General features: G+C 43.9%; 1 protein-coding gene across 1 annotated transcript; it reads right to left on the bottom strand.

The window, feature by feature from the left end:
* Positions 1 to 3,144: 3,144 nt before the first annotated feature.
* LOC123025304 (vomeronasal type-2 receptor 26-like) lies at positions 3,145 to 11,236 on the bottom strand. Its single transcript, XM_044433895.1, has 5 exons — positions 11,205 to 11,236; positions 10,372 to 10,663; positions 6,479 to 6,706; positions 4,555 to 4,681; positions 3,145 to 4,046 (listed from the first exon to the last, which is right to left on the bottom strand). Exons 1-5 carry the CDS (start codon positions 11,234 to 11,236, stop codon positions 3,145 to 3,147), a joined length of 1,581 nt encoding a protein of 526 aa, XP_044289830.1.
* Positions 11,237 to 13,480: the final 2,244 nt, after the last annotated feature.

Below are 13,480 nucleotides of genomic sequence, written 5' to 3'. Positions count from 1 at the left end.
CATTCTCTGCCTTTTCTCCTCTTGCAAACACCCAGCATAGCTTCCAAGTTTGTCAACCTCTCCTTTTAACCTCTGAGGGATGTGCGCTCCAAAGGAGTGAGTGGCCAAGCATCTGCCAGGAGCTGTGAGGATGGGGGAGCTGGTATTTGGCCTTCCAGGCATCCCACTGGGCACTTGCCCCACCAATCCCTCCCTGCCTCTCAGAGGGCACTCCGGTCTCCCGCAGGACTTTCCTGCTGAAGTTCAACTCTTCATCTTGGGTGCAGGGGGGGTTTTCACCCATTATTTTCTACTTGCAATGATAGGTTTATTTATTTATAGGTTTATTTATTTATAGGTTGGGATTGTTCTTTCCTCTGCCACACAGCGTTCTTGCGTTACCTGTATGTCTCTGGCACACCTCTGTGAATAATGAGTGACCCTGGTAGGGCACATCTCCCACTTTTAGTATTCCTTCTGCAACTCCTGCACCTTCCTTAGGATACCTGGAGAATCTGCCCACACCCCCACTGTCAAGAAAAAATATTCTGGAAGGGTTACACACCCATCCTCACATACACAGGTGCCAACCCAGTGTAGCAGGACTGCTTTCCAGTATCCACTGGGCCTCCCCTTGTGATCTGAGGTATATCTCGCTTCCACCCAGTCATGTGAACCAGTGAAGGACTCCATTCTCCCTGAACTGGAGCCTTGAGCACACCCTCATTCACCTTTATGGTCCACCTGGAACAGTCCCCAGTGCATCCCCATTTTACACATTTAGCTTCCTTCTCCAAAATGCTCCCCTCTCACCAAAGATCCTCTAACCCTTGAAAAGAGGTTCTCTATCCAAGCCACTTTCGACTGCCTGGAGCAGTCCTCATCTCCCGGCTTATTCCCCAATTTCCTGCCCACTCATATCCAAAATGCCCCTTAATGATCTGACGGGATTTTTCCGAAAACCTCCTCAACTCGTAAAAGAAAACCCTTCCCTTCTGCGTCTTTGCTTTAGTTTTCCTTCCTTTTTTTCCATTTCTTTCCCTGGGAATCCCTTCAGGATGAGCAGGATTCCCCCCTCCCTTTTCCTTCCTTGCCACAATCCATCTGCTCACTTGCCTCTTTCTACTTGCAACATCTACAAAATCCCAGTCCAAACCATGAAAGTGCAAACCTTCCACTAGGGCAAAACCACAGCACACAGCGCTGTCCCTCTGCACTTGTTTCCTCCTGAACAAATCCCCTTCCGTCTTTCCTACTGTGCCTTCCTTCACAGACTTCCTCAAGCTATATCTGATGGGCTGCATTTCCTGAATCCATTTGCCCCTTCAGAAAAATCTTGGAAATGGGATGGTTGTGCTTAGCAAGCAGCCTGAACAATGGCAGGCTGGAGTTCAACAAGTAAATACAGCCCTTGGGAACAGTGAAGGGGGGGTGGGGGGCCCCGTGGGCTCAGGCCTGGCCGCTTCCCTCGTGGGTTTCTCTGGGCTGATCTGGTCTCTCTGCCTGTTGGACCTGCAGGTGTTTGGTACGTGGAGTGGAAAGGGAAAAGGCAAATTGTGCTGGGGGCCAGTGGGGATGCGAGTCTGTGAGGTGCTGCATTTCGCAGGAATTCCTTGCTTTAAGGGGGGCATGGAGCTTGCTGTGTGAGTGGGCTTTTTGGGATTTTTGGATAAATAGTGGTTGAGTGTTATGGTACAAAAGGGGAAATAGGTGTAAGAAATGAAGCTGCTCACATCTTTCATGGAAGCACAAACTGGAGGAGCTGGCAGGGGCCCCGGAGCCCTTGGAGTGCAACTGCCTGCTGTTGCCGGGCGCCGTGGAGCACACTTCATATGGGTAAAGAAAAGAAGGAAGAGGCAAAAAGGAGAAGAGGGTCGGTGTGCCTCCCTTGCTGAGAGCACTCCATCATTTGGGGACAGCAGCTGCAGCTTTTTCTGGATTTGCTCTGGCCAACTGGATTCAAGGAAACTTGTGCTGGAAGTTATGGACTTCCTGAATCTGTGGGCTCGGCCATCCCCACACAGCCAAGAAGGGGAAATGCTCTGGCAGAAGGGACCACCATTTTGTGAGTGCTGCAGAGGGAGCACACACACAGGAGCCTCTGAGCATGTGCAGAGTTCAAAGTGCATTGGGAAGTTGGGGCAGTGCTGCTTCCCCCCATGAGTTGGGGGCAGGCTTGCATTGGTTTTCTGGATGGGATCTGGAGTGTCTAGAAAACTCTACAAGAAAATGTTGGGGTGTTTGACTCTTGAAGGGAGGGGACAGTAAGGTATTGCAAGTGAGGTGAGAGGTTCTTTGAGTGGTCAAAGCCTGGATTGTCTCAGGAAAATTCTGCATGGGGAGGGATTGGGTTGAAACAAAGGATCCTTGCGCACTCTCAATGGGGTGGCCGGGGGGAATATGTTTAAGGGAAGAAAACCTAGAAGCGGAGTCGAGGGAATGCATTAACTGTTTGTTTTGACTACCAGGAGTTTTGTGTGGAAGCGGGAGGGGAATATGTTCTGAATTTATTTATTTATTTATTTACTAAAAGCATTTTTATGCCGCCCCCTATGCAAAAAGCCTCGGGGTGGCTTACAAAGCAAATAAACAAATATTGAATGAAGTTTAAAAATCCAGATACATCTCGGCAGGTGTATAATAAATAAATCACAACAATAATTAACAGTTAAAAAATCATTTCAATAAAAAGGTCTTGGCCTGGTGCCGAAAAGTCAAATCATCCATGATGTGTGATTTTCCCCATCTCCTGCACTACTCATCCCGTTTCCACTGTGCTCCCCGACCTCAGAATTCCCCTTGCCTTGTGGTGCCCACTCCCTGCTCTGGCGCTCTCAGGTTGCCTCCAAGATGGCCACCAACCCGCGTTCCCTTGCTGCACGTGGCTGCCTCTCTCACCTTCGGCAGAGCACCAGGCATGACATGGAGGTTGCAGGCCACTACCAGGTGGAAAGGTTCCAGGTCCAAATTCCCTGACTCTTCATTCTACCTTTCCCCCCAGATTGTGACATGCTTTCCTTTCTTCTCTCCTCCCTGAAGGTGATCAGCGTAGTCCCTGATCCTCTTCCCGATCTCCTCTTCCACTCAGGTATGAAATCCAGCTAGACTACTTTATTCAAAAGTATGTGCAGTATACAAAGAAAATGGTTGATATGAAGAGATAGTCTAATTCTTCCTTCTCATCAACTGCTCTCTGTTGTTCAAGTCTGGTCTAAACACAATAATGTAGCATTTGGGGAAAAATATGCAGCCCAGTAAGCCAGCACCGGAGGCCAAGATGGAGAAGATCTCCACGGCCACCATGTACTTTCCTCTTGTGCTCAGGTATGTTGGGACAAAGGACACCCACACACTGCAGAAGACCAGCATGCTGAACGTGATGAACTTGGCCTCATTGAAGCTGTTGGGCAGCTTCCTGGCAAGGAAAGCTACAGCAAAGCTGACTGAAGCCAGCAGACCCATGTAGCCCAAGACACAAGAGAACATGAAGACAGAGCCTTCATTACAGAGCAGGACAATATCTTCAGTCATGGACTGCATGTTCACATCTGGGAATGGAGGAGACGATGTCAGCCACAAAACACAGATGCCCGCCTGAATATTGGAACAGCAGAACACAATGGAATGTGACAGTCTTCTCCCCACCCACTTCCTCATCTGGGATCCCGGTTTGGTAGCCATGAACGCCAGCACCACAGAAACCGTTTTTGCCAAGATAGTGGAGAGGGACACAGAGAAGACCATGCCAAAAGCAGTTTGTCGCAGCAGACAAGACACCGTATTGGGCCTTCCCATGAAAATGAAGGAGCAGAAGAAACACAAAAGAAGGGATATGAGGAGAATGTAGGTGAGGCTTCGATTGTTTGCCTTGACGATGGCAGTGTCCCTGTGCCAGATGAAGAGGCCTAGCACCAGAGCTGTGATCAGAGACAATGAAAGAACAGAAGAAGTGGAAATGATGGCCAAGGTGTCCTCAAAAGCTAAGAAGTTTGGCATCTTAGGAATGCATTGATTCTGGAATTGGTTTGCATATTGATGCCCTAGGCAATTAACACAGGTGTCCATATCTGAAAAGCAAACATAGAAGAATTGATGAAGAACCGCTCTCCATACTCCTCAGATTTCAGAACTGGCTCTCCAGAGGTCCGCATTGCCTAGTTCTGCTATCATGGTATAGTTTCAATATGTCAGACTTGATATCCCTGAAATACCAATTTTGGTATATTTACAAAAGTGATGTTTGTTTATCTTTCACAATTTCCTTACATATATTGCTACAAAATGTGGCAATCATTCCAGAACATGATGCAAGAACTTGTGGGCCAGCATGAATCATTCTGATGAACCTTTTCAACTTCTCCACAATCAAAGCTCCTTGCTTATAGCATCTTCCTCTTTTGTTTACCCTGCTGAAGAAGGAAAGATTCATTTTGACTTTCTTCTATTTGGGACTTTTCTGTATTTTGCTTCAAGAAAGGCAACAAATGTTGCAACAAAGCAGGGTCTGGATAGGTCTTCAAAAAGTTTTTGAAACCTTTTTACTGAAACACACTTTTCGTTTGATTTATGCCCTACCTTTCTGGTTTGAAAACATTCCATCTGGACATGTAGCACAGGCATAGCAGCAAAATGGCTTCCCTTCCTGCTTTTTCTTGCTGTAACCAGGAAGGCATTTGTCATTACATGAAGAAACAGGAGGCACCTGTTTGAAAACATTGGAGGCAAATAATGTGAAGGAGACATTTGAGCAAGTCATTGCACCAGGTATGCTCAAGATACAGAACACTACCTTTCTCCTTGCCAGAGGAGCATCCTGATCATTTCATGGAATCCTGAGGATGGGAATTTCTATTCTTTGCCGTAACCATGGCACAACTAGTTCAGCTTTCCACCTAACAGTGTTAACTCTTCTTGTACAGGCCATTCAGAGAATATTTTGAAATGCAACAATGTTCTCCTCTGTCAGCCACTGGTCCACTTAGGACAGAAACATCCTCTCTTCATTTGGATACAGCTTTCCTCTGCTGCACTGAGTGTGTTCCTAGCTTTTTAGAGGACAGTCTGAATGAGACTATTTGTAGCTTCTGAATTCAACAGCTGGCAGCCTTGCAAGGAAGGGCAACAGAAGCAGCCAATTTGATCTTTCCCTGCCCATTCCTTCCCCTCTGCATTTTTTGAGATAGCCTTGTTTTGACCATTTTGCTGGGCAGTAGAGTGGGAGATGGAGCCTGGAGAGGACACGGATCCATCATTCCCAATGGGAGCTTTATGTGGGTAGAGCAAGCTATGAGATTGAAGAGATTGGGCCCAAGAGTGTTGTGGGGAGAAAACAAAACATATGGTGTTCGTGGCACAGCCTTATCTCTTGGAGGCCCCAGAATTGCACCATTCAGCTTTCTCACATACCCTTTTCTTTTTACTTTCAGTGTCATAACCATGTACATGTATAAGTGGTTCGAGGACTAGGTAAGGCATCATAATTTAAAGGACTGAATAATTTATCTTGAATGGAGATGAATTCTGAATGGGTTGTTCAGTTGTTCAACAGCTGTGGTCATGACAACAAAAGAACACTGTGATAGGAGCTGATGTGGCCAACAGTGCAGAAAAATGCTGTGCCAAGCCAAGGACTTTTCCCTTGGGGACACAAGAAGCTGCTGTTGAGCAAGCTTGGGGCCACGAGGAGTGCCCCAGTGGAAGGGCTCCTCCTTCCACTCAAGGTCTCTGGTGTACATGGAGCTGCACCAGCTTAATGCACTGGAAGGGCTAAATAAAGAACACCAAAGCACTAGTCCTCCTTTTGTTTCTTGTTCTGAGATTGAGATGGGGGAATTTTGAAGATGGCTGCTTGGCTGAGAGCTGCTCATTCTTGCTCTTCTATCATCTCTTCTACTGGCAAATCATTGGACCATCCTTTAACCCACTCTCCTAGGTCTAATTCCCAGTGTTGGAGAGGTAGTCTATGCAGTTCTTTCTGTGTTGGCTGTGATTGGAAAAGATGTAAGAGCCTACATTTCTGGATGTGGCATAGACTCTTTGACTTAGACCTTGGATCTGGGATCTATTGTATCTTTTTGTCCCCAAATTGAACTGTAGGTACCATATTTACTTTAAATGCAATAATTCTGCATTCCCTATATGGTGTTCCCATAAAAGATGTTAGCAGACAGAGTACTCAGAGGAGGGCCTTCTCTGTGGTGGCACCCTGACTTTGGAATGCATTCCCCAGAGAGGTCTGCTTGGCACCGTCATTATATGTTTTTTGGTGCCAGGTTAACACCTTTTTATTTAATCAATATTTTATTATGTCTTAATATTGAATTGTACAGTGGTATTTTTATTAACATGCAGCCAGAGTGTGTTGTCAATTTTATTTATGTTGTAAGCCATCCAGAGACACAAGTAATTGGATGGCATATAATTTTTATTAATTAATTAATTAAATATCAAGTTATCAAGTTAAGGATGAATTGTGCAAGAAATAGTGGCATTTCCCCACCTGCTTCAATTGTCTGTGCCATTCAATTTTGTCCTCATTAATGGTGAATCCTTTGCCTGCAGCCACGTGATGTTCCACCCTTCCCACTTTGACCCTGACATAAGACTGGTTAGGGAAAGTGACCAAGTTGGTAATATCAAACCCCCCTTCAAATTCTCCCTGTTGGTTAAACATAATTTCCTCTCCTGCACTGTTGTTGAATGAGGTCTTCAGAATGAATGCATGCAGCTGAACAAGAGACAAAGAAAATCACATGGTAAATCAAGAGTTGTGATATTCTCATTCACAATATTTAAATAGCATTAAGGGGAAGTATTCTTTTTAGGAAACTGATAAATGAATCACTGAATACAAATAAAAAATCCTATAGTTGAAAACATTGCCTTGAGAACTCCAAAAGTATCTTTCATGGACATGCATTTGTCGAACAGGGATTATATAGAAATGAGATCCGCTGGAAAAACTAGTGAAATTTTGTTTACCTGGGAGTTACCTAGTAGGCATGAAAAGCAACTCATTCCTTGTGCAAAAGGGTTTTTAGTAGATGCCTGTGTGTGTGTGTTTGGATTTATGCCCCATTCTCAGAATGATCCTTATCTAATTCTTTTTTCCCAACTGACCCACCTAGGTTAAGATTATGTGCATCCTCCTGAATCATGACCAGTTTGGGATGTAAAAAGTTGCATCTTCCCCAGTTTTCAGGGCAGAAAGAGTAAAAGGGTTTTGCATGGCAATAGGATGTTCTTAGCTTGGATCATAGTCCTCTATATGCTCAAGCCTCATAGAAATCCTTCTTGGAGTATTAAAGGGTTGATAACAACATACAACCAATTAAGCCTAGTACATTTGATTGATCTTTCTAAGCACTTGTTACATAGCTGCTCTTTGATGGAATGTGGAGGGAAAGCCCAAACAATAATCATGCGATAGTGATTGTGCTTGTGGGGAGACAGGCGCGGTCATGCTCGTGAAGGGAAAATGGTCATCTCCTTACCCCTTGAGCACTCTTATGCAGGCGTGATTGTGGCCATCTCCCTCTGAGCATGATTGCAGCCATCTCTCCCGCGAGCACAACCGCGATCATGCTCGTCTTCCCTGCATGAGCGCAACTGTGGCCATCTCCCCACTGAGCATGTCTGCACAGGCTCAGATTGTTTTCTCTGAGTGAGTCCAAAAGCTCTGAGGTGGGCCAGATAAATGAACATGGCAGGCCTTTTATTATTTTTTTATTTTATTTTATTAAAATATTTCTGGCATGTGGGCCATAGTTTGAGGATCCATGTCATAAAAGAATGGATTGAGAGGGATGCATTCAACATGCTATCACTGGACAGGGAGTTCCAGTAAAGATAAGACCCTCCAGCCTAGTAGTAAACACAGTGTTAAAATGGCATAATTTTGCAGAAGATACAAAAGTAGGGAAATTGGCCCTGCAAATCACATAATTCTCTTGTAAAGGAAGGTTCTTTAATATTTAAGGACTAAATATTTAGGAAGACTAAAAACTAATTTTACTTGATTGGATGGATAAATGGCCACCTGTAGTATTAGAGTGGGGCAGGATTTTATAGTGATTTAATTTTTAAAGAGGAGGATCTTAGTGGTAATCTAAGAAATGTATGGCCATGTATGTTTGGCATACCTTTGTTGAAATATTTTGTGTTGCTATTCTGAGCCATTAAGTAATCTCCAACTTATGGAGACACGATGAATTAAACCCCTCCAGAATGTCTTATCCTCAACACCCACGCTTAGCTGTTCCAGATTGAAGGCTGTGGCTTCTGTAAAGGAGTCCATCCAGCTGATTTGGTCTTCCTTTTCCCCTTTTGTCCCAATTTTTCCTGGAATTCTTTCCTGTCCTCTCCAAGCATCCTGATGGCTCATTCTTTATGCTTTTTTAAAAAATCATGAAACCAAGGTAAGCTACAAAACCATCTCATAGCGGGTCATCTTATACTCATAAATCATTTGAATGACAATATTTTGCCCTGTATAACTAGATTACCTGCAATGGATATTTTTCTTTCCAAAATCTGTAACATTTTATTTTTATTTCATGTTTCTTTTTTGTTTCATTTGTATGGAATAGCATTGTTAGTCCTGCATTGTGCAATAATAAAGAAAAAATATTCACAACATTTGTTTAATCTCTAAGTGATGACTATTGACTTTTGAAAGCCACCAAAGTTACCTGCTAGGACTGACCACTTTGAGGAGATGTCCCTTTTCCACTCACTATTCCTCTGTCATTGGATGCAACTGAGTAAAAGTCATGTAAAGCATGAGCGATTGTGTGGACTGCATTATAGACACTGTAGCTGTGGCCACTCATGCTCAATTCAAAAACAGTCTGAGGAAGGATCTCCAAACTCTCATTTCCTGTACATCTTTCACGACCTAGAAAATGCATGATGGATCTTGAAAATGAACAAGCAAAGGCATGTTCCCAAAAATTATGAATAAAGGCATCTTCATTGTCCCAAGAAGGATTGACAAGCTCAAGAAACTCTTGGAAGCCTTCAGGTTGCTTGGAAGGAATTGTAAAAGAGAGGGCACCATGGAGCATTTGTATGTCAAATCCAGCAAATGCTGCAAAGCCACTTACAAAGAAATCAATTTGAGCTGTTGTTATCCACACTTTTGCTGAGGAGAACCTCCTCTTATATTGAGGAAATACTTGTTGAGCCAAAGCATTTGCAAAGAGAAGACATTGCAACCATGCAATGGCTGGAGCTTCACCGTGGATTACAAAAGCATTGGCTTTTCTTCCCAATATATATTCCACATGATTCCATACTCTATGAACCATTTCATTTATGTTATCATTGATATACAAAGTTGTTTCAACTCTTCTTGTGAATTCTGAACAGATCCTGTTCTTCAAAAGCAGTGGCTCCATGGTTCTCAAGAACTGGTCTCCACCAACATCATCTGTGGCCATGAGCCCTACCCACGTCCACTGGAAATGGATCAGTAACTGGACAAGTCCTTGGTATTGTGGATCTTCATTTGGGACCATGCGGTAAAAGGAGTGCAGATTGTGCTGATCATTCATGGATTTGAATGAGCCATATGAAAGCTTGGAAAAAAGGGAAGAAGTGGAGGATCCATGAGATATCAGAAGGGGAACAGAAGTATCTGCCAGCCTCTTCACTCCCTCAGAAGGACTCACTAAATAAAAAGTGTAGCTATTATAACATGCTATTGTTAATTAAATAACTCATTTGAAATTTTACTTGTATTTCAAGTAGGACAGCTGATCTGCTGTAGTTAGGACAAAACTGGCCACACTGTCATTAGAGTGAATTTAAGAAGTGCTAAGAATGGGCACCGCTGTCCAACTCTGTTCAGAAACCTCTGGCTACCTTACTTAGACTTCACAAGGAGATATGTGTGAGGTTTGTTGAAGTTATATTCCAAACAAATGACTCCCACCTGTTCATGATCCACCTGGGAATAAATCCTCCTTTGTATGCATTAAACAAGAAAGAGTCAAAGAAGATTCACAGCAGATAAATGAGTACTTTCAGTATGACAAAAACTGGTTGCAATCCAGTGTTGGTTAAGTCTGCAATATTGAATAGCACATGCTTATCTACATTTAGTTATTTGGATAAGCAGATCATACTCAGAATGGAACTCTGTATTTTCAATTCCCTTTCACCCAGTATTCCACTTTCTGATGCATCATAAAATCACACCTTGAAGGGGAGAAATGACCTGAAGAAGCATTGGAGAATGCCCTTAGTACCAGGTTTTTTAAATTCTATATTATAACCTGTGAGATACATTAGTGACTGATGCAAATTCATCAAATCACCCAGTGTGGACTAACGCTCGCCTGAATCCCAGCTCAACCTTCTAACCATTTTTCCATGCTGCCTCATTCCTACCTGTGGAATCTTGTAAAGACTTAAGATGTCTGCCATGCATAAGGAGGTTTCAAAGCTCAATGCACCAATGACAGCTAGAACATTTTTTTCTCTGCCACACTGGTAATTTGGCACAAACTGATGTGAGTTGAAAAGCAAATCTAAAGTGGCACGATAGGTCATCCTTGGGTCAGTGTAGCTTTCCTGGATGTGGAAGCCGAGAGTGATGTTGGGCAAGATCCTGGGATCCTCATTGATCTCATCAATGGCAAATACAAAAGCCAGAATGTGTTGGTAGAACTTAGTCACCACCCTGCAAAGAAAGCAGTGACATGTGATTCACAGAAAAGGGAAAGTTTGCGACAAAATCATGTTGTCTCCCTTGTGCTCCACATTAACACCAAAAGATTGAGGATCCTGTGTATAAGTAGAGACCCCACGCAGCAAAGTTAAAAGCAAAATCAATCCTTTCGGAATCAATAACAGAATGTGTTCTTTTTGCTGCATTGTGCCTTGACATTTGTGCACGTTACTGGACAGACAAAAGAGCTAAAAGGGTTTCTGATCCCACAGCACTCTTGTAGCATTTCATTGTATTTAAAATGCAGTCTTTTCCCAAGAGGAACTATATTTCCATGCAATTATTCAGAAACAGAGAGCCCCTGAATATAGTATGAAACATTTTCAGGGCGGCCTGTTAGTGCAAATGCATTACCCTGGCATTTTAAACTTTTCTTGAGAAGGATGTCTGATGAAGCTGATGCTGCGCGGAAAGTCATGTAGAAGAGATGCCATCCCACCAATGAGGAGATCTTTTGGCTCATACCAGTCATGTGGAATAAATATAGGCTCACTTCTGGGGCACTTCAAAGTCTGTGCTTTCCATACCCCACTAGCCAGCAGCAGCAGCTGCAACAGCAGCACCATCCAAAGGGCAAATTCTCCCCCACACATGACGTATCTTATGCTCTCTCTGCATCAACATCCTTACTGAAATCAGTGGGATTTGAACTAGGTGTGTTGCAGTACTGCATGCTCCGGGGGAGACCGATAAAGCCTATTTTTCCAGTTGGTTCAGCTGTCTGGTCAATTGCATGATCTATAGCCATTTTGATAATTACATGGGCAATAAATTGTTGCGCAATTGCACGATGCATGCTCCATGATGCAACCTGAGTAGCAGATGGCCTGAAACCAAATATTTTGGGCTATTTTGATAATTAGATGTGTGATAAACTGTTGTGCAATTTTAGTCTCCATGATGAAACTTGAGTAGCAGATGGCCTGAAACCAAACACGTTTCTCTCATTTCCCTTCTGTGTTTCCTGCAATATCAAAGGGAAAGTAGAGAGCAGGTAGAATCGTGACCTTGGATGGACCCTCAAAGCTCATGTAGTACAAGGTGCTGTACCATCAGTTCCAATTAAACAATGAGCTGCATTTTGCAAGTTGAAATAAGTAGATACATGAGGAGTTAAGAATGCTTGGAATAGAAATGACATCCATTCTCCCCAAAAAAATCTCTCTTTGAAAATATGAAATCATCTATGTATGCAAACAACAAACTTATACCACCCTTTCATCAAAGTCCTGTGTTAAGTCCCAAATAGGTACAAGGACAAAAGATAAGCAACATTATTTGACCCTTCAACCAATGATAGTGCTTTACCCCATGTTCTGCTATACTCTGTTTTGAGAACGAGCTGCTCATGTGGAGGGTATTGCAATCAGAACTTCCATAGTTAGTAGGCCAACAAATGATGAGGAAACGTGCAAATTTTGGAGGAAGCAAATTGCTTACATGTAACTGTCATTCTTCAAGTGGTCATCTGTGCCTCACATCTATGGGCTCTAGTGACAGCAGAAGGCCTAGGTGGGAAGACCCTTCAACAGCTCAGCATCACAGAGTGGGTGGGGACATGGCCCTCAGGAGTCTGCTTATAAGGGGAGGGGTCCCCACCCAGACCCTCTGTGCTTTGGGGACTGCACTGAACTATATTCCATTCCATTGGCTTTGATAACGTAGGAAATCTGTTTAGGCTACTATGCAGCTGTAAGATGCAAAGTGTAAGAGCCCCAACAGTGGATGATCCAGGCAACTAGGTACAAGAATTGTGAATGTTTTGGCAGTATAAGTAGAAATGTTGCCCCTCCTTCGTGCCCTTGAAGTGATCTATCGACTTCCCAGAAGTTGGCCCTTGGGTAGACCAAATGGACTTTACATCCCATTTCACAGCTAAAGGACCAGATATCAAACTTGGGAGAAACGCTGCTTTGCAACAGGTGATCAAGGGGTGCAGAAACTGAATGGTGAAAGCAGCTTTACTGACACATGTGTGCTTTCGTTCAAGTTGGTGTGCAACTTCTAGAAAGCCTTCTGCAGAAATGCTGGCATTCCATATACATGCACTGAAATATGCAAATGTATGAGTTTACATTGCTTTTGTTTTGCATTGTTGAAATTGTATAAGAGAACCTAAAATTGTTGCTCTTTGCAAAAAGAGAGTTCCCTTGAGCACCTGACTGGTCGTTGTGTGAAGCGAATGCTGGACTGGGTGTGGCCTTGGTCTGAGCCAGCAGCCTTCCTTCTGCCTGAAAGGGACTCCTCTCCACGATGTGAGAATGGGCAGGGGATGCTTTCCCCATGGTTCCATGTCCATGTGAAAGGGCCTGGGGGAAAAGAGAGAGTCCCTTGGTGTCCCATGGCATCAGTGCCTGGAGCCAGGCCCTCAACCCATCTTGGTCTCCTTCCGGGATGGAGGAATAGCCAACAGGCAGGAATGGAAGGACCACGGTGCAGCACCCCCAGTCCCAGCTGACAGAGCCGCTCCAACAGGCTGCAGTGGGTGGTGGGATCCAAGCCTCTCAGGGGTCCAAGGGAATCATCAGGGCTCCTCTGTCCTTCTCCCAGAAAAGCTCGTTCCAGAGGGTGAATAAAGCAGAAACTGAAACTGAGGAGTGAGTGAAAATGATTGAGAGACTCTGTCTTGTTCAAGAGGAGCTAGATGTGCCCAGCAAGCACCTGGCCAAGTCACTTGTCCAAGAGAAGTAAAGGCAGAAGAATGGGGGGAAGAACAAGGATACTACACCAGTTTCATACTACGCCAGTTATGAGACGACGTGGTATTCC

Source organism: Varanus komodoensis, unplaced genomic scaffold (assembly GCF_004798865.1).
Source record: "Varanus komodoensis strain SLA01 unplaced genomic scaffold, ASM479886v1 scaffold266, whole genome shotgun sequence".
Lineage (NCBI taxonomy): Eukaryota > Metazoa > Chordata > Lepidosauria > Squamata > Varanidae > Varanus > Varanus komodoensis.
This window is presented reverse-complemented; position numbering and strand designations above follow the sequence as displayed.